At 37.4% G+C, this 17,894-nt stretch overlaps 2 protein-coding genes across 3 annotated transcripts; one reads left to right on the top strand and one right to left on the bottom strand.

The window, feature by feature from the left end:
• Nucleotides 1–1,634: 1,634 nt before the first annotated feature.
• Nucleotides 1,635–6,552, bottom strand: LOC131335577 (glutamate receptor 2.7-like). 2 transcript variants are annotated; one of them, XM_058371004.1, is made up of 5 exons: nucleotides 6,159–6,552; nucleotides 3,767–5,103; nucleotides 3,368–3,680; nucleotides 2,439–2,851; nucleotides 1,635–2,210 (listed from the first exon to the last, which is right to left on the bottom strand). In XM_058371004.1, the coding sequence occupies exons 1-5, from the start codon at nucleotides 6,439–6,441 to the stop codon at nucleotides 1,653–1,655; spliced, it is 2,904 nt and encodes a 967-aa protein (XP_058226987.1). In that variant the 5' UTR covers nucleotides 6,442–6,552; the 3' UTR covers nucleotides 1,635–1,652. The 2 variants fall into 2 exon arrangements, with proteins under 2 accessions (XP_058226987.1, XP_058226988.1); XM_058371005.1 differs by having other exon boundaries at nucleotides 1,635–2,192; nucleotides 6,159–6,545.
• A 9,751-nt stretch (nucleotides 6,553–16,303) lies between these two features.
• On the top strand, nucleotides 16,304–16,988 carry LOC131335583 (uncharacterized). Its single transcript, XM_058371013.1, has 2 exons — nucleotides 16,304–16,393; nucleotides 16,570–16,988. The coding sequence occupies exons 1-2, from the start codon at nucleotides 16,336–16,338 to the stop codon at nucleotides 16,836–16,838; spliced, it is 327 nt and encodes a 108-aa protein (XP_058226996.1). The 5' UTR covers nucleotides 16,304–16,335; the 3' UTR covers nucleotides 16,839–16,988.
• Nucleotides 16,989–17,894: the final 906 nt, after the last annotated feature.

Below are 17,894 nucleotides of genomic sequence, written 5' to 3'. Positions count from 1 at the left end.
AATCTAAAATAAAATTACTACATGTTATATACAAAAATAACCAACCCAAACCGAGCCTTTATGTCTCAATCAATTAGGGTCGGGAGAATTACGAGAGAAGAACTATTATTGTATTAGATTTATTTACACATGAGGCTTCTGAAGTATGGAAGAAAATCATCATAGTAAAATGGAATGAAATCCATCCTAATTGCAATCAAATCAAATCAAATCATAATCAGTCTTGATATTATGACAATGTTCTTTCCTTACATATAATTTATTTTCTTGTTTTTTTTGGTGATAAATTCCTTTCATATACTAGTAATTATTCTACGAGATTCACTAACTTCAAATTGTTATGATAGATGGTCAAGGCCCATAAGAGATTACGATATAATCGGTGATATATTTGCTTTATCTAACACACAAAGAGAGTGTAGTCAATAGCCAATTAGCCTTTTTGCATTGGCTTATAAATCCTGGACAGGCTATTTGTATATTAATTCCCTCTGTCTACTACAATTGAAACATGGGCATCTGAAAATTTGGAGACGCGATGGAGAAGATTTTTGCTTGCGGCCTTCCGTGCCTGCTTTTGCTCCATGTTGCCTTTGCTCTCTCTCTCTCTCTCTCTCTCTCTCTCTCTCTCTCTCTCTCAAAACAATTCTTCTCTTTGTTTACCAATTACCCATGTTATCCTGTATTTAACGTTATAGGCTGGTTATTGTTTATAATTGGTCGTTTACAAGGGTAATATATATGTGCAGGTGGTGAACAAGAATGTGACATGGGGTTTGAATGAGTGTATGGGCCGGCGTGTAGTGAAGATGCGATGACCTGTTTTGATGATTGCTGGACTGTACGTAGTTGAAGATAGTGATCACAACGCCCAACTCTTGTTTGCGGGGTATATACCTGGCACTAACATGTGCCGATGCTATATGATCTGTGATGCAGAATCTCCTGCCCCTGCTCCTGCTCCTGCTCCTGCTCCATCCACGGGAGGAGAAGTAATGGATTAATTTCAGGCTCATGTCAATGACAACACTGTTTGGATATGAAGGAAATTAATTAATTATATGGATTGCAACAGAAAAAAGAATGATTAGGTAGTTAAAATTCTCCAATTGAATTTCCTCCCTCACGTTCTCTGCAAAAGCATTGTTGTGCGTGTAATTAACTTCCGTAGATGCCAGGGTGAAATCATACGAGTAATTAAAAATGTTGCTTTGAATTCATTGCCTAATTAACTAATTAAGGCGCGCAGGTTGTGTTTGGATTTCCTAAAAAGGAAGTGCTACAATACACACCTCTTATTTGGGTGTGTATCATATGCACCCTTATTAAAATACACCAAAATGTTATGAATCCCAAAATGTTACGAATCTATTGCTAAAAAGTTACGAATTTTTAGTATAAAAGTTACGATACGAAATAAAATGTTATGAATGACCGGTCTTACAAGTAATTTTTTATGAGATGTCACAATATGAACCACACAATAGATGCATATGGTACACATCTTAAAGGGGTGTGTATTGAAGACTTTCCCTCGTAAAAAATATAACTTGCTTTGGATGAATAGCTATATATAAAAGTACCAACTAACTGGACTCTATATACATCTTGCCCGAGTTGTACAAGAAAACAAATTCTAACAATTCATATGATCATCTTTCTTCATTACTTTCTACAATTTCTATAGTTTCATGAATTGGGGTACTGGTTTCTGTTGTAGAAAGCCCTTCATTGTGCAAGAAAATCCACTCAGCAAGCTGAGAATCACTTGCTGGACTTTGTGGACAATTAGCTGTTGCTCCGGCAGGCATTGCCATACCTTCGCCTGTGGGGGGTTTTCTCTTGGATGCATCCGATGAATTGTCTTTTTCTTCATCGAAAGTTTTAGCCATTGCTATAAGCTTTTCCCTAATTGACGAGTCATTAGAGGCTAAGGTGTCCCAGTTCTCGTATAGGAAGATTGACAGGAATAAGATGAGAGCAGAAAATGAAGCTACGGCGGCCACTATGAAAAGACCCTTGAAACTATCGAGCGTGAGACTGTCGGAGGTGACCCTAGCACCATCTTGCTCCGCACACGTAGCTCTTTTCCCCAACCATTCTTCTTCAATTCTTGTCATTACATTTTGCTCTGTTACATTTAAGACTGCTCTCGATACGTCAGGTACTAGGGGAGATCCCTTTGGGAATGCCTGCAAGTAGATCCATACCTAACATGTTTTAGAGGATAAATAGAGCTAGTGGCCTGGTACTAAGAAAATATCGCATGCATAACGCTATTTAAATAGAACTTCTACAAATCCGAATGGAAACGGTTTTTATTTTGTATTTTGAATCATTTTCAAAACTCCGCAGGGTATATTTGATGCTGCCCAAGTCAACATGCACGTGCGCACACGCACACACACAGAGAGAGAGAGAGAGAGAGAGAGACTCACAAATCCAAAGCCTGCAGTCTTGTAGATAGGTCCTACCATGGTGTACTTAGCACAGTATTTGTGATTGGAAAGGAAGAGCCTTATATAAGGGAGCTCGTCAATAATCGCAGCAACTCCTCCATTCTTACTACCTTTGGAAAGGGCTTCATCATACTGTTCAAACGTGCTATAATTCTTAAACTTGGAGGTATCAAATGCCTTATTCTTCAGTAGCCCCTCGACAAAAGAACCCTGCTGGTAGCCAACATACTCTTTACTTTGTATAAGGTCTCTTATATCTGTAACAGAAGGCTTTAGCTTTTGCACTGTCAACATTGATGTTAAGCTTGCAGTATAACTCGATGTGAGTACCAACACCACGAAAACCCACACGATTACAACAAATCTAGATAAGTTGCTGATCAACTTCTCCTCTGCGAATCAAACAAAAAACCAAGTTCTATTTTGCATGAGGAAATTTTGTCAACAAATACTATGATGATGTTTGCAGTGCTACTCAATAATGCATTAAATGAGAATAAGCATGTTGTTTTCATCAAACTTTGTGAAACTTTGAGAAGATTCAGAATTCAGAGAGAGAACTCAAAAAAGAGAAGACATATGAAACTAAACATCCTTATCTGTTCTCAATGGAGCATGTTTTAATAGTGGTATCAGGACACAAATCTTTATCAGTTGAATTAAAATGGTAAGGGAAGTATAACACTACGTGTATCAAGAGTTGGATGGAAATTTTCAATCAAAACTACAAAAAGGCAGTTGAATTTCGCCTTATCAACTGTGACCCAGGTTATTTATCAGCCATAAATTGATATGAATTTTGAACCGGGCCGGTCAAAAGGTATATGTAGGGCCATATTCGTATCTCGGGACTCTAAAAGTTGATATTCTAGCAGTTTTACTTTTAATATGGTGGGAGATGGACTTACTGTGGGCAAAAACAAGTGTGGAGAAGGAGAACCAAAATATCATTCCAACTTGCTTGCTCGGTGGGCCTCGGAATTCTTCGTTTACACGATGCTCAAAAGCCCAAACCACGAATCCAGTGAAGACAAAGAAAACCCCCGTTGTTAACCACAAATCCGAATTTAGGGGTTTCATGAAAATCCATGCATTCTTCCTATCATCATCTTCGAATGGAACGACCATTGCTACACCAGACTCTGTGTATGGCAATGTAAAATCAACAAACCCAGATCTGTTTGATACAATGGTTATATCACCCACGACAGCATCGTAATTCTGGAGATGGACACAAAACTTTAGCTATTTAACAAAGAAAAAACAAAAATTAAAACATCTCAAATTCAAGTTGCAAATTTGATTACCCCAAGAAAGATCTGATACACAAGATCATCGTAACTTCCAGCGCTCTCACCATCAGGAGTTTCGAAGGGAAGAAACTCGTAGGAGACAGCATATGGCAAATAATGGTCCATGACTTCTTTGAACACATCTATGCAGAAACCATTGGCAATCACAGCATTAGTTTGAGAATCCCTTTCCACCGAGACAAATTCCATAAAGCCACCTTTGACAGGAACCCCAACCCTCAACTTTGCTTCACCTGTCGGCATCTCCCAACCTTTAGGCACAACATTTGATTCACCAGGCCATATGATAGCTCCAAGATCATCTTTGTTGGTTGAGTAACTCTTACTACTGGAAAAGCTCAGATTTTTTGATATGCCATATTTTCGAGTCCAAAATCCAATTTCCCTATCTCCTTTTCCAATTACATTGACTATTTGAAAGGATGATGGTTGTAACTGTCCATTAAGTAGATGGAATTTACCACTCAAGCCATAGAATTCAATGTTCTGGAGTGATTGAAGGAGCCTTGGTCCCATTTCTGAGATTCCTATTGCTGCTAAATCTGTTAAGTTCTCTTTAGCAATTGGTTTCTTGAACTTTGATACACCAATACCAGATCTCCCTACTGCCATTGCTAATGCTGTGGCGCTATCATATGCCCATAGCCCAAAAACATTCATTTCAAATATATCCACGTCTGGATTCTCTTGACGAAATCTCTTTTTCCATCTCACTTTGAAGTTTTCAAGCTGACTGGATTTTGGAACATAAGGTTTCACACCTATCACCCCTTGCATAGAATTTATAACTGTAGGATCCATATAATCCAAGAGAGATGTAAGCCCATCTGTAATAATCCAGACATACCCCGTGTTCATCATTTCAGCTTGTTTCACTTTTGTGAAAAAGCGAGAAGCGAGAAATGGTAACATATGCACCACGAAAACCCTGGTTTGCATTGTCATGAGCTTGTAGAGTTCTTGAAGGATATAGTCATCTGAGGCTGAAAGAGAAAAAACACTCCGACGCCTGATTTGTGTATTGATCCCTTGGAAAGAATCAGTTAAAAAAGGCACTACACCCCTCCCATAGTCGGTGTCTTCATAAATCAACACTACCTCCCTCCAACCGAAGGCTTGAACTATAGCGGTAAGGGATTCAACCTGAGAAGAGCTTTTCTGTGCCCCTCGAATGAAGTACGGGTTGTCTGCGAGTGAGAGAGAAGGACTCGTCGCTTGAGAAATGATAGGAACTTGCATTTTGTTCCCAATGTCAATCACAAATTCTGCTTGTGAGGATCTTTGTGGACCTAGTATTGCCTGTACTTGGACATTTTTCAACAAGTCTATGGCTGCAAATGGAAGTTCAATAGAGGTGAGATCCCTATAGTTGATTAAACTCCTATAAACCATATTAGGCAGGTAGCCGACGACTAGCAGAAAGAAAATGGTAAATCATTTTTGAACTTGCGATTTCCATGATAAGAGGAAAGGAAGCATGGGCACCTGGATGAGAAAGAGAAACCTGACTCAACCATTGATTATTCTTGTATTATTTTTTTTTCTCAACTGCTTAAAAATATTAAAGTAGACGAATGTGAATTAATACTATATATGCCGCTTGTTTGTTGGTTAGGCAGATCAGGTAAGAGTAAGACAGTAGAAGTGGCCTATGATGAATAGACACAACCACAACCAGGGGAAAAGTACGGAAAAAGATTAAACCAAAGTGACTATCAAATGGCTAATCTCAACATGAGATTTACGAAATTCTCAAAAAAAAGACACAGATTTTTGCATATAAGTATTTTTGCATGTCGTCATCAGCAGTGTACGTAAATGAAGAGAACAGTGAAGGGGGTCGAATATTAAACAAAAATAAGAATGTATGACATCTATCTATGATAAATAGTACTCACACGCAAGGGAGCATAAAAAAGAACAAGAAGATAAATAGCTAGCCAACCACAGTATTCACAACTTTCAGATGATCAGTGGAGAGTAATTCTTCCTTATCACCTCAATCATGATCTGCAGGTTTAATATTTATTCTTGGATCCTCAAGGCAAGGTTTTAGTTTTACAATCCCAAGCTCCAATGCAAATTGGATTTTCTTAATTTGCATGATGGACGATGGCCAACAATTGCATAAAAGCTTAACATTTAACAATGAGATCGAAGAAGGAAGCTGTGTGTGTGTGTGAAAGCCTGATCTGAGGCATTAATCCAACCTATTATTCAATTTATTTCTATTTTGTCATTAATCCATTGATTAAAACCTATCGTGGCCTTAAACTTTTCAAATTGATATCCACTTAGTCTAATTTTTGATTTCCAGCTTATTAAACAAGATGTTTAAGGGCAGAAGTATCGAGACAAAGTAAATACTCCTAATTAATTAACGTACCAGCAGATGCTGCCTCCACAACGTCACCCTTGGAATCCCTTTTGTGAAGTACAATTCTCGTTGTACTGTGATTTTGATTTAATGCATAGAAATCTTCAAGGGCCATAGATATGCAAGTCTGGCTAACCTTTCCAACCATATGATCCGCATCAAGAATCACCCCAACATCAACTTCTATTAAGCCACTGTCATTTTTACCCGACATTGGCACAACATAAAGGCTTATAATGAAGAGTACTAGTAACACAAACAGCTGGGAACAGTATCTTCGATGCTCCTCCATGCCTGAGAGAGAGAGAGAGAGAGAGAGAGATTACAAATATTATTAAGTTTTTGCTCTTGTCAGAACTTTTTGGAGAGAGGAATGATTGTTAACGTTGTTTCATCCCCTTTTATTGTGTGCATAAAATGATTGATTATTGAGACATAATATTCATTTCACATTTTGGTGGACTTAGACTTAGTCAGGCTTTACCTAGGGGATTTTAGTCAACAATCTGCCTACCCATAGGGTTATTATTATTATTTATAACTCAAAATGTTAGAACAAACTTATACGCATGCATCGATCCCTATTAATTTTGAAGGATAAATCACATCTTTCGACCATTAAAGACCATAAAGTGAACAGGGCGAAGACCCACGTAAATTAACCTCACAAAACTGATAGTGTATAGCACCTAAAAAATTTCATACTATATAAAAAAGTTTCATACTATATAGTACCTAAAAAAGAGCAAATCTATGAAAGTCCCGATAATATTTATATAGTTGTTAGTAAGGAATAGTAAGTATTAAATCATTGACCTTTGGCATCAATCTACGGGGATGGGATGTTGCCGTGTAGTATAGTAGAACCAGTACAATTGCTTTCAAGAATTTCTTCTTGGGTCGGTTTTTGACCAAGACAATTCCTATCAATTTGTCGACTACGAATATCTCTGTATATATCATGCATCATGATGTCTACATATACACATATAGAGATTGTCTTCTTTCCGGCTGTCCAACCAATCATAGCCGTCCAAAAATATTTTGGACAGTCTGAATTTTAATGAAACTTTTCTAGGGTCCTAAAAAAATTTCATTAAAATCCGAACCGTCCAGAACAAATTTTTGGACGATCATTGAGTGCTGTAAACACTTGTTTACAGTATAGCCGGAAACAAGTCTTTCTCATACATATAACGGCAATCTTAATGAATTCTAGCTTAATTGATTCCTAAGGATGAAAGATCCCCACCTAGGTTTGTTTGAACTTTGAACTTCGATTGATTGAGAACGTTGAATTAAATGCAACGATAAAACTAGAAGGGGTTTAGTTAGTGGCAGCCGTTACGACAAATTTTTTATAAAATGCAATTATTATACGTAAAAATAATAATTTTTCTCCAACTTATATACATCCGCCAGCACTATATTTTTTTCATTATTTTTTTGCTATATATTAGTTCTTAATTCTCTAAAAAAATTCAACAGAGAACACACAAAAAAGTTTTCCAAAATTAAATGGGTTATTTACAGAGACACCTCTCAACGTTTACCCATTTTTCACGGACACCCCTTCTGCGAATTTTCGCTACGGCCAAACCCCCTTATTAAAGTTTTTGTTTGAGGGACCTAATGCAGTTAAAGAAATGAACAAAAAGACGGTTTTACCCTTATTCCATTACTGTCTTCTACATGCTATTCACCACCGTCACTGACATTTACCACGGCTGAACACCACCACCGAACACCAGAATCATGCCATTCACCACCATCACGCCATCCCTCTCTCTCTCTCTCTCTCACACACACACACACAAATGTCTCAGCCCATCACCGTAGACATCCTCTCCGACGGCGACGACGAACCGCCATACGATGCCGTCCCAACCCATCCGAAGTGGCAAATGACGGTACCACCAAACAATTCCGTCTCAACCCCATTCTCGCCCCAATCGAAACGGCAAAGAATCGAACACTTTTCGAACCCCACGGTTCTCTTCATCGACGACGATCCAACTCCGAAGTAGGCGATCGTCCCCATCTTCACGCTATCTCAATTGTGGCCGAAACCCCAATGCTCGAGTTCTCAAATCGTGATGTGGCTGTTGTGAAGCGCAACAAGAAGGGTTTATCAGGTGAGAGTTTGGGTAATTGGGTTGGATTGTTAACAAATTGAGTGTTAATATGAATGTCTTTTAGTTGTTTGGGATTATTTTTACTAGTGGTGTTAACGGTTCTAATGGTTTTAGGAAGAGGAGGGGGAGGAGCGGGGGTCGAAGGTGGCGAGGGAGAGGGAGCGGAGGACAGCGAGGAGGCAGCGGGTGTGGTGGTCGACGAGGACGCCGAGGAAGGAGGAATTGGGGGTAGGGAGGGGTGGTCGCGGGGGGAGGAGGGTTGCGGTGGTCGGTGGTGGTCTGTGATCGGTGGTGGTCGGTGTTGGGAGGAAGGAAGGAAGGATTGAGGGAAGGCAGGAAACATGGTTGAGGGTAATCTTGGAACATTTTATTACTTTTGAAATAATTTTAATAAAAAAATTAACAGAACTTGACGGAACTCTATCGGAAGGGGTGTACGGAATAAAAAAACTTTAATATGGGGATCTCGCTGTAGTGAGAATTCGTGGAGGGGGTGTCCGTGAAAAACGGATAAACGTGGAGGGGTGTCTAGGTAAATAACCCAAACTAAATTTAATGGGCCAAAGTGAGATAATATAAAAAATGAGGTCCAGTTAAGGAAAAAAACACTCCACAAATTTTTTTTTTGCAAAGCACTCTATATGATAGTAAAACAAAAAAGAAAGAAAACAAAACCTAAAACAAGTTAACTTGTGTGCATACGACTCCAATGCCACAATAGTGGTCCTGTGATATACTCGTATTGAGAGATGGTTCACCGCTTACGTTGATTCTAATTATTCTATCATTGATGCTTTTAACGATATGAAAGAGTATTGGACACAATCTAAGATACCTCACTTTATTATGTTATTTTAATTTTTTCTAGAGTCGATGACATTAAATTGTAACGCATATTTTTATTTTTTTCAAATATATTTTGTCACTGTTAGGATAAAATCCTAGTTCCATTTTTAAATGACCCCGAAGGTTCCAAAATCCTGGAATCGCCACTGGTGACAACGTTGATGGAGAGTAGTACTTGTATGGTTTTGGATTAAGATTAGTCATCTGAGCAGAGTATATGTATATGGATATTCTGTGGTTGTGAATACATTGGCAATCCAATTTGACAGGCCAATTAATGTGCTTTGTCTAGAGAGACTTTTCTCGTTGCCGGGTAGCAGTCAATAGCTAGCTGCTAGTACTAAAATTGTAGATTAGAATGTATAGTGGATTCAGTGAACATTAATATGACGCGTCATTTTTGTGCATATGGGACCGGTCTACCACGGTTTTAGGGTCAGCTATCTTCTATCTATATATAACCAAGCCGGCCATGACTGTTGTGTCTTTCAATACCCATCTCTAAATTATTGTCCATGTCAATCCGATTTAGTGAGTTAGTGGGTTAGTTTAGAGGGGGTTTAAAAGCTATTCATAGCCCTGAACCCCATTCTCGCTCCTCGCGGGGCTCGAACTAATCCTTCCTCCACTGAGGGAGGAGGATGAGAAGACACACTTGACAAACTTGGTTTCTTGGTAGTGTGATTGTTTATGTACTTGAGATTCAAAAACTTTTTTTGATAGGCAAAAAAATATTTTATTAATATTTAGAAATGATTACAAAGATTTAAAAGGACCACAAATGAAAACGAAAGCCGAAAACAACCGAAACAATAGCTAACACCAAAAGAAACTAATGCCAAAAGAAAACCCAAAGCCTTAAAAAACAAATGGAGAGAACAAATCTGAAAATCAAGAGAACAAAACCGACACAGCAAAACGACGGAATTAAAATTCTAGAGAAAAAGAGGCTCATCCTTGAATTCATCATCATCCTCCGCGAAAAGTTAACTTCCTCCAAGTCATCAAGAGCATTGATTCTTACCGCAAATTCTTTCTCCTTCATTTCAACATATTTCTTTAAACAATAGCTAGCTTCTCCCCCCTTTAATACAAAAGCCCAGCCTGGGTCCTATATCCCAAAATCTTACGAGCATTTTTAAAGAAAATTGAGTTCCTATTTCGGATGTCATCGGAAGATAAGGGAAAAGCGGGAGTATACTTGTTTCTATGATTCAATTTGTTGGCTTTAACCCCAATCTCCACTAGAAGCTTCTTCTCGGTAGTCTTCCTTTTCTACCTTCTCACTCTCCTTTCCAGTTTATGAATGACATCAAGGGATCGATATGCTGTGTTTTACTCTTCCCTCGTTCACGTTAGAGTAAGAATATTCAGAAACTTACCATGCTAGTTTTAGTTCGTTAAAAAGAAGACTTTCAGTCCACATCGCTACAGCCGGTAATTATATTTTGAGTATCGATCGATCAATCGATCATGCATGCACGTTTCATTGTCACGAACAAAAATGGTAAGAAATTAACAGCAAAATATAAATGTTGTTGAGATCACCATAGCACAACATTAATATTTGTCAGCCGATTTTAGTTAACCAACCATGGCCACACAACATACCATATGCATGTAGGTTTGTTAATTTGGTGAAAATGATCTGTATCCATAGCTATCAGTAGTTGGTACATACCTCATGTTTCCTGATTAAAAGTTTGATTTATCACGACTAAATATAAAAATAGTATTTTAATGAGAGCAAATCAAAATGTGCCACATGATGCTCTTCGATCTCAATCCTATGACTTTGGGCCAATGGCTATGGCCCTTCAAGTGATCGATTTTCCTGCCAATTTTAAGGACATGAGTTGTTGAGATTTCTCAAAATTTTAAATTTCTTTCATATGCTAACCACACATTTGAAACAAATTAATATATATCTGAATAAATCACCTGACTATTCTTGTCTCAAGCTTTTTCATAACAAGTTACTCCCTCCGTCCCTAAATAAATGTCCGGCGCGCAAAACTAGGCCTTCAAAAAGATGCATTTGTTTGGTTAAAAAAATTAATTTTTTTTCACAAATCAATAGATAGCAATGAGTTCTATTAGATTGTAAAAAAAAAATTAAATTTTGTAATAGAAAATATGTATGTTTTGTAAAGAATAGTTTTGCGTGCCGGACAATTATTTAGGGACGGAGGGATTAATTAAAAGCGCCCAATTTGTTTCTTTACAAAAAGTGTCCCATCAGATCATATAAAATGGTATTATTTTTCGTTATTTGAATCAAATTAAGTGCCTTTATTAGTACTATGCCAGTTTTTAATGAACTTATGTGACATCCCGCTTTTCGGTGGCCGGCGGTACTGCAGGATGGCAGGCTCCGTCCGAACGGGAGGGGGCAAGTCATGGTTTATAAGTAAAGATATTTCCTACTTGTACAAGGCCTTTTAAAGCCGTGAGGGCGGGCCAAAATGCATAGGAACTTCACAGTTGAGCGTGCTCATCCTGGAGTAGTCCAGGGATGGAGGACCTACTGGGAAGTCTATGGGCTTTGGGCGTCCAAAGCGAACAATATTGTACAAAGATGGAACGGGACGTTACAACTTAACTAGTTCTTTCTTGATATGGTCACTCAATTTGAAGAATTTCAATGAGTACAAGGGAGGGCAACTCAATTAAATCCACCTCTACTGGTTGCACTTATTTATTGAGCCTTAATCTAGTTTTTATCACTGTACTCTTTTACGCCTTTTTATGCCATATCTTATCAAGAGATTGGCTTATTCATGGGAGGAGCCATGAATAAGTCATTTGCGAAGCTGAACGATCACGGATCGTCCAAATTCAAAACAGAAGGCCACGATACACCTCCGTAAATACTATTCATGGAAACAGCCGTAATAAAGTTTTTCTCATCTCATCAAACGTATCATCATAACTTAAATCTCGAGTTGGAAAATCGTTTCTTCCAGATGTTGTGATCGCCTAGTCCAATTATTCCGAAACATGTAAAATTAGGAAGCCTCCTAAATCTTAATCTCGTAGTTCCCGATCAAATTTTGATGATCCGAGCCGATCAATGTGTTCAAAACGTGATTTCAAGGGTGCCAATGAGAAATTGGCAAAAAAAAAGAGCTAGGAAGGGCTTGATTTGAGCAGTTTTTATTGAACCATTCAATAAAGTTCAATAAAAAAATTGTTCGGATGAAGCCCTTCCCAGTAATTTTTTTGCTGATTTTTAACCAGTACCCTTAAAATCACATTCTGATTACATTGAGTGGCTCAGATCATCAAACTTCGATCGGGAACTGGGGTTCTTTTAGAGGTTTTTTTAAGAGTCTTCGGAACCGCCCCGTATTTTGTCTAACTTGGAAAATTGGAGAGGACCGTCGGAAGCTACAAAGAAGTTCCCCCACCCCATCCCATCCCATGCACATAATTAAAGAGGAAATTCAAAAACAGAAATATAGAAGACTTCTAATTTTTTTTTTTTTTTTGTCAAGCGGAAAATCAAATATAGAAGACTTCTGATCACAATAGAAAAGTCTACGGTGCTTTGTCTCTTGAAATTAAGAAGAGAAATTGCTTGGTAAATGCTTGCCGTTGACGAATGAAATACTACTCCTCAATAGCTAGAGATCACCAAGAGGTTCGATATTGTTGGGTTTTTTTCGGGTGAATTCTTTTTTCTTTTGTAATGTAGGGTATCCCGAACTTGTTTGCGCGCACCTCGGAGTACTAATCCCTACAACAGTTTCACGTGAGGTGGCTCCAAGAATTATTGACAAGAAGAATCGAACATAAAACCTTAGAATGGAACAAACACCCAAGTCACAGGCCAAAAACACTTGGTCAACCCTTTGGTTGAGTGAATTCTATATTATTGTTGCTTATACGGTTATACCTTGCACTTGTCATTCTTTGTTTTTTTAAACCCTTTTAATTCCTCTAACCGTCAATTTGTGGCTGACATATATGCTATTGGGAATTTTTTTTTTTGGTTCAAACGGAAATTCATTCAAACTACCACAACGGAACCTGCATAAAAAGTGCAAGTTTAAAGAGTATCATACAAACCCAGCTAAAATAAAGAGCATCACATGCTATTGGGAGTTGACATTGGATAGTTTAGGGTATATCATTCCAAGGGGAACAGGAGACCTTTTTTTAGTACTCCTAGTGTAATGTCCATGCTTCGCACATTTCCGCGTGCTCATTGAATGAATTTGCAGTCGAGAAGTGTTTTATTATTTTCGTTGTGATGATAGTAGAGACATATCAAGAGGTTATTGAATTAAAAATCAGTTTCAGGTTTTCAAATACAAGGGATTGATTGTTTTGGCACATCTTATTTGTATTACAACTATGGTACTCTTATGTAGCTTCACTGATTATTGCAGGTCTACATATACATACAAAAAACCGTTGCTTTTGCAGCAGGTCTACATGTCAATTGTTCTTTCTATGCTTAGCCATGCATTTGTATTGTTCTAAGCCATTGCATTTATTGTACTTTGTACATGAACATTTCAACATATGCTCTAAAAGCACTTGATAATCTCTCAAAGTGTTAAGTTACTTTTGAGCTAGCTATTGTAGTGAATTTTTGGTTGGTTTTTTTATTTATTTATAATTTTTACTTGATTTGAGTATAATTTTTGTAACGTCCCAAGCAGACCACTGGCCCAATACTTTGATTTTGATCAACAAGCCACACCACATGGCCCAAACGCTTAAGCACAAGGTACTAGTAATAACCCACGTGTTACAATCTCCCCAACTGTATAGCCTCGCGCCCTCGCGAGAGGTTGAGCACTATAATCACCAATACAATCAAACTAAACTCCAAGGCCCACATGGTCGTGTACATAGATGGCTCTGATACCACCTCTAACGCCCCAAGCAGACCACTGGCCCAATACCTTGATTTTGATCAACGAGCCATACCACATGACCCAAAAGCTTAAGCACAAGGTACTAGTAATAGCCCACAAGGTTTGTTTTATGCCCAAGATCATCCATATAGACTTCCGATGTGGAACGGAGTGTTACAATTTTTGTGCCACGTCTTCATCTCGACAAGAAAAATAGAAAATGTATAAAAATATAGAATTGAATTTTTTTCATAAAAGCCGGTAAAAAATACAAAAAGATTGTCTTAAAAATTAAGTGAAAAAAAATCAAAAAGACGCCATAAAGTTAGACAAAAAAATTAACAATCATTCTAGCACCACTAATACTTGCACAAACAAATACCTATGAGACCCATAGACTCAGTGGTGGCTCCAGGGGTGTTCAAGAATTACATTAACTCTACTAACCAATTGTGTGTGTGTGTGTATATATATATACAGAAATTCATATATTAGTGTGAATAATTAATGCGACCAAAAATACATAACATGTTATAATTTTTTTGGATATCTTGAGTCAAGTGAGATTAACCGCGAATAAATACACTAATATTTTTTGTAGGAAATTATGTGGTGAATAGGTTCGCTTGGATCATTTTGGACATATGCTCTTCTTTTTACAGATATAGAGTTGATTGTCGTTCAGAGAGAAGTCAAAGCACGATACCAATACCAATTAATAGATACTTTATCTTTCTTTATTTTTCTTATTTTTGGCGTTAAGAGTGTGTACCTCATTTTGAACTAATGTATAAGGTGTTCAATTGTGAATTACCTAGATTAATGGGTGTTCATAGCATAGGTCGTAGGATTAAGTGTTGAAACAAAATCTAAAATAAAATTACTACATGTTATATTCAAAAATAACCAACCCAAACTGAGCCTTTAGTCCCAATCAATTGGGGTCGGGAGAATTATGAGAGATAAACTACACAGTCAGGAGAATTACGAGAGAAGAAATATTATTGTACTAGTGCTTGCCTGTGCCTATGACACTACTCACCCAGATTGGAAATGAAATACCTTTTGAATCTTGATAGTGGCTCAAAACATTATTTCAATTTTTAGGTAGCTACAAATTGCTGAAAATTAACCTCTTTTCTTTTGAACGGCGAAGATTTTTTTTATTGATATGAAGTAAGTGAATACGCAAACAGTGTAGTGAGAAATTAGCAACTCACGAAATTATGCAGAATGCTGTTCAAAACGGGAAAAAAAAACCCCACTAAGTCTCTACAGCTCTACAAAACAGAAGAGAACAGAAAATACCTCTCTAGATTTTGGAGGAAGTGTATACAAAATAGAAGAGAGCATTTTAACAAACACATGATGGGCAACAAAAAATACCTCTTTCGATTTGATTTCTCCCGAGGGGTTTGATTGTTGAGGAGGAGTGGACGGTGGACGGTTCCAATGCTTGGCAGTCCAAGGGGGAGAACCCCTTCCCCGAAGATAGTCAACCCGTAAGGGAGGAAATGTCTCGTAGAAAGGAAGCAAGGAGAATTGCTTTCCTCCCTTCTTTGTTTTCACACACACACACACACACACACACACACACACACACATATATATATATATATATATATATATATATATATATATATATAGAGAGAGAGAGAGAGAGAGAGAGAGAGAGAGAGAGAGAGAGAGAGAGAGAGAGAGAGAGAGAGAGAGAGAGAGAGAGAGAGAGAGAGAGAGAGGTATGAAATTTGAATTCCGATTCTTTTTTCCTCTTAGAGAAAAGATGACATTTATGTAATATGATGGGCAAATGTAGATACTTTCATAAAATGTGAAAACATGCATCTCAGCCATTGGATTAAACAAATCTGAGCCGTTACAACAACTTGTCTCCACACCTTTTTGTTTTATAATAGAGATTAGATTTATTTACACATGAGGGAGCTGAACTATGGAAGGAAATCATCATAGTGAAATGGAATGAAATCCCTCCTAATTGCAATCAAATCAAATCACAATCACAATCAATCATGATATATTATGACAATGTTCTTTCCTTACATATAATTTCGTTTCTTTTTTTTGGTGATAAATTCCTTTCATATACTAATAAATAATTATTCTACGAGATTCACTAACTTCAAATTGTTATGATAGATGGTCAAGGCCCGTAAGAGGTTCCGATATAATCGGTGATATATTTGCTTTATCTAACAAACAAAGAGAGTGTAGTCAATCGCCAATTAATTAGCCATTTTGCATTGGCTTATAAATCCTGGACAGGCTATTTGTATATTTATTCCCTCTGTCTACTACAATTGAAACATTGGAGATACGATGAAGAAGATTTTTGCTTGCGGCCTTCGGTGCCTGCTTTTGCTCCATGTTGCCTTTGGTCTCTCTCTCTCTCTCTCTCTCTCTCTCTCTCTCTCTCTCTCTCTCTCTCTCTCTCTCTCTCTCAATAATGCTTCTCTCTGTTTAATTACCAATTACCCATGTTATCCTGTATTAACGTTTTAAGCTGGTTATTGTTTATAATTGGTCGTTTACACGGGTAATGTATATGTGCAGGTGGTGAACAAGAATGTGACACGGAGTTCGAATGCGTGTGGGGGCAGGCGTGTAGTGAAGATACGATGACTTGTTTTGATGATTGCTGGACTGTAGTTGAAGATAGTGATCGCAACGCCAGACTCTTGTTTGCTACGTATATACCTAGCACTAACATGTGCCGATGCCAAATGATCTCAAAAACTCTTTGTGATGCGGAATCTCCTGGCCCTGCCCCTGCCCCTGCCCCTGCTCCTGCTCCGTCCACCGGAGGAGAAGTTATGGATTAAGTTCTGGCTCTAGTCAATGACAACACTGTTTGGATATGAAGGAAATAAATTATGGATTGCAACAGAAAAAGAATGATAAGTTAAAATTCTCCAATTGAATTTCCTCCCTCACTTTCTCTGCAAAAGCATTGTTGTGCATGTAATTAACCACTAGATGCCAGGGTGGAAATCATGCGAGTAATTAAAAATGTTGCTTTGAATTCATTGCCTAATTAACTAATTAAGGCAGGTTGTGTTCGGATTTCCTAAAAAATATAACTTGCTTTGGATGAATAAGCTATATATAAAAGTACCATTTGCTTGGGATGGATTTATATATACTTAGAAAGTTAATGAGTTATTCGTTTTTCATGCTATTATGCTGCGTGATATATATATTATTCATAAAACTTCAAGTACGTACGTGTGAAAAGAAATTATTCATAAATAAAATGAATAACCATTAATGATAGCCAAATGGTTGGAAGTTTCTCTATTCAATTCTTTTTAGTCATTCTTGTTGCTGGATTTTCTGTATACATACACGATTTTATTCTGAAAATTTGGGTAATTGAAACGTCTGTGGGTGATATTACGGTATGGAAATAATATATACAACATAGTCTAAATGAAGTATGAAACCCCACTTTTCAGAATTTTTTTTGGATACAACGGTTGTTTTTAATGCCATCTCACATGAGGTGAGTCCAGGATATGCATATGATCCCACCTCATACGAAAGGAGCGTCACAAATTAATAACCGTGAATTAAAATTTTTTTTCTTTCTCCCAACAAAATCTACTTCTTGAAAATGTTCATTTTAAGAATAAACTTCAAACATGTTATCAAATGTTATCTTACCAAGTTCATAAAATAGTCGAACACAACAAATATTATCAAATTTGTGTAATTTCATTAATTACATTTAGGGATAGCATCAGAGATATTAAGAATGTATAATCATACGGGATTCCAACTCGAATCCAATTTTCTAAACGTCCACTCACTCAAAGGCTAGCGACACCCCTATCGCACTTGTTTCTTTAATTGACCTAGAAAATTAGAAAAGCAAAATA

This window comes from Rhododendron vialii, chromosome 8a (assembly GCF_030253575.1).
Source record: "Rhododendron vialii isolate Sample 1 chromosome 8a, ASM3025357v1".
Lineage (NCBI taxonomy): Eukaryota > Viridiplantae > Streptophyta > Magnoliopsida > Ericales > Ericaceae > Rhododendron > Rhododendron vialii.
The sequence above is the reverse complement of the archived record's forward strand: the minus strand, read 5'-3'. Positions and strand labels throughout refer to the sequence as shown.

Coding starts and splice junctions, on each gene's coding strand:
- LOC131335577 (XM_058371004.1), bottom strand. CDS start 6,441: ATGGAGGAGCATCGAAGATACTGTTCCCAGCTGTTTGTGTTACTAGTA. Junction 3,681..3,766: donor TGTATCAGATCTTTCTTGGG/GTAATCAAATTT, acceptor GTCCATCTCCAG/AATTACGATGCTGTCGTGGG. Junction 2,211..2,438: donor AGACTGCAGGCTTTGGATTT/GTGAGTCTCTCT, acceptor AAAACATGTTAG/GTATGGATCTACTTGCAGGC.
- LOC131335583 (XM_058371013.1), top strand. CDS start 16,336: ATGAAGAAGATTTTTGCTTGCGGCCTTCGGTGCCTGCTTTTGCTCCAT. Junction 16,394..16,569: donor TTTGCTCCATGTTGCCTTTG/GTCTCTCTCTCT, acceptor GTATATGTGCAG/GTGGTGAACAAGAATGTGAC.